The 2,615-nt window shown below is 57.6% G+C and overlaps 2 protein-coding genes across 2 annotated transcripts in view; both read right to left on the bottom strand.

The window, feature by feature from the left end:
* Positions 1–216: 216 nt before the first annotated feature.
* EMH_0003370 (uncharacterized protein) lies at positions 217–2,042 on the bottom strand (the record flags this gene model as incomplete). The annotated part of the gene is made up of 3 exons (XM_013496360.1): positions 217–482; positions 1,569–1,773; positions 1,908–2,042. The coding sequence occupies 3 exons, from the start codon at positions 2,040–2,042 to the stop codon at positions 217–219; spliced, it is 606 nt and encodes a 201-aa protein (XP_013351814.1).
* Positions 2,043–2,433: 391 nt separating this feature from the next.
* The window catches only part of EMH_0003350 (uncharacterized protein), a gene marked incomplete at both ends in the record, with an annotated part of 1,515 nt that continues 1,333 nt past the window's right edge, over positions 2,434–2,615 (bottom strand). The window contains one exon of the mRNA XM_013496359.1: positions 2,434–2,565. Within this exon, the coding sequence (XP_013351813.1) occupies positions 2,434–2,565 (132 nt within the window). The remainder of the gene's footprint in view (positions 2,566–2,615) is intronic.

The following is a 2,615-nucleotide window of genomic DNA, read 5'->3' as shown; positions in this document are numbered from 1 at the left end:
CAGCTTCTGTCTGTTTGCTTTCCTTCAGGTGCTGCTGCACCTCCGCCTCGTGCGCAGTGCACCGGCAGCAGCAGCAGCAGCAGCAGCAGCAGCAGGTGTACATACACACCAAACGGGGCCGCTCGTACACCCGGGGGCCCTTGAGGGGGCCCCCCTGCAGAGGGCCCCCTCCTTCATAGGGCAAAAGACAGACTGCTTCGTTGTAAGTACCCCCTTCTACTGCTGCTGCTGCTGCTGCCGCTGCTGCTGCTGCTGCTGCTGCTGTTGCTGCTGCGGCTGTTCATCCGTGCGTGCAGGTGCTGCTGCTGTTTGTTTGTCTGTGTAGTTGCTGCTGCTGCAGTTTTCCCTGCTGGTGTTTGTTCTATTTTTGTCTTGCTGCTGCTGCATGTGTTCTTGCTGCTGCTGCTGCTGCTGCTGCTGGAGTTGCTGCTGCTGCTGCTGCTGCTGCAGTGTGTTTGTATTATATTGGGGTGTATGTACACCTGCAGGTGGGCATAGCAGAGGCTCTAACTCTGCACGTGTTCATAGAGAACAGAACGGAGACACCCCTAGACAACTGCTGTCTCCTTTTGTCTCCTTTCTCTCACGGCAGCAACACAGTACCCGAGGGCCTCCTATGGTCGGGGGCCCTCACAGCAGAGCTGGGGGCCCCCCTGCCCCCAGCAAGTTCTCTCCGTGCGCAGCATCGCCACCAAGCCGCAGCTGCGGGGGGCCCCCCGGGGGCCCCCGCACCAGTTGCGCGAGGGTTATCTAGGGGGCCCCCCTTCGAGGGGGCCCCCCTAAGGGGGGCCCCCCAGGGCCCCCTCGGGGGCCCCCCAGGGGCCCCTAATGTGGGTACTAGGGGTGAAAAGAAAGGAGATTTGTTGATAGAGAAGATGAAGAAGAGAGGAGCTGTGCTCTGCCATAGTTTGTCGCTGATGGCTTGTGCTCCTGGGGTGTATAGTGTTGCTGCTGGGGTTTTTTGTAGGGGCTTGAATGCGGTGTACTGGCACCATCAACCACTGCGTCTAGTGGTTTAGGGTTTAGGGTTTAGGGTTTAGGGTTTAGGGTTTGGGGGCTAGGGTTTAGGGTTTGGGGGTTAGGGTTGCGGAGGAGCAATCCAACTCAACAGGCGCCCATGGTGGCTAAAATGTGTTTAAGGTTTAGGGTTTAGGGTTTAGGGTTTAGGGTTTAGGGTTTAGCCGGGGTTAGGGTTTAGGGTTTGGTGACGAGGAGTTTTTTAGAGTCGAGCTAGGGTTTAGGGTTTAGGGTTTGCGGGTGAAGGCGTGGATATTCCGTTTAGTTCTCTCTTGTGGGGCCTAGGGCCTCACTAGGGTTTAGGGTTTAGGGTTTAGGGTTTAGGGTTTAGGCTTAGGGTTTAGGGTTTAGGGTTTTGTGACGACCCAGAAACAAGCAAGCAGAAAGGCGACGTAGAACGCAAATGCGTGCCTAGGGTTTAGGGTTTAGGGTTTAGAGAGAGATAGAGACAAAGAGACAGCCGCTCGTCTCGCAGCAGGGGGGCCCCAGGGGCCCTGTGGGGGCCCCCAACCGAGGGTTTAGGGTTTAGGGTTTAGGGTTTAGAGCGGAACAAAGGCTAAGAGCCTCATCTGTCTCCTCCTGCAGCACACATATCTCTTGCAGCAGCTGCTGGCAGCACTGCAGCGAGGGGCAGGCAGCAGCAGCAGCAGCAGGAGTCTCTTCTGCTGCTGCTGCTGCTGCTGCTGTTGCTGCTGCTGCTGCTGCGGAAGGGGGCGTGATGTTAGGGGGGGAAGGCTCTTGGGGATCAGCGGCTAGCTGCAACGCAGCAGCAACAGCAGCAGCAGCAGCAGCAACAGCAGCAGCAGCAGCGGCAACAGCAGCAGCAGCAGCAGCAACAACAACTACACATGGGCACTTCATGCGCCGCTCTCTGCTCAGATAGGCATTACAGTTTGCTGTTGCTGCTGCTGCTGTTGCTGCTGCTGTTGCTGCTGCTGCTGCTGCTGCTGCTGCTGCTGCTGCTGCTGCTGCTGCTGCTGCTGCTGAGGGTAGGAGAAGGTGAAGCAGAACAGGAGACTTGCCATCTGCTGCAGCAGCAAACTCAGGGCCCCTGTCTCCCCAGCAGCATCAGCAGCAGGTGTCTCCACAGCAGCAGCAGCAACGGCATTTTCCCCTGCAGCAGTAGCAGCAACAGTTCCAGCAGCAGCAGCAGCTGCAGCAGCAGCAGCAGCAGCAATGCAGCAAAGTACCTCAGCAGCAGCGCAGCAGCACAGCATTGGTAGCAGCACAGAAGCAGCAGGATTATTATTTCTATCATCTCCGCAGCAGCAGCTGCAGCAGCAGCAACAGCAGCATCAGTAGTAGCAGCAGCAACAGTACCAGTAACAGCAGCAGCAGCAACAATAGTAGTAGTAGTAGCAGCAGCAGCACTAGCAGCAGCAGCAGCAGGAATGCATTGTTGGGGGTTCAGTGCAACTACACTACTAGTCGCAACAGCTGTTGTAACTGCTGCTGCTGCTGTTGCTGCTGCTGCTGCTGCTGCTGCTGTTGCTGCTGCTGCTGCTGCTGCTGCTGTTGCTGCTGCTGCGCTGCAGCAGCAGCAAGTACCTGGCGAAGCAGCAGCAGCGCTGCGGGCCTCCAGCAGAGCTATCTCTGCC

Source organism: Eimeria mitis, genomic scaffold, assembly GCF_000499745.2.
Source record: "Eimeria mitis Houghton genomic scaffold, Emh_scaff206, whole genome shotgun sequence".
Classification (NCBI taxonomy): Eukaryota; Apicomplexa; class Conoidasida; order Eucoccidiorida; family Eimeriidae; genus Eimeria; species Eimeria mitis.
This window is presented reverse-complemented; position numbering and strand designations above follow the sequence as displayed.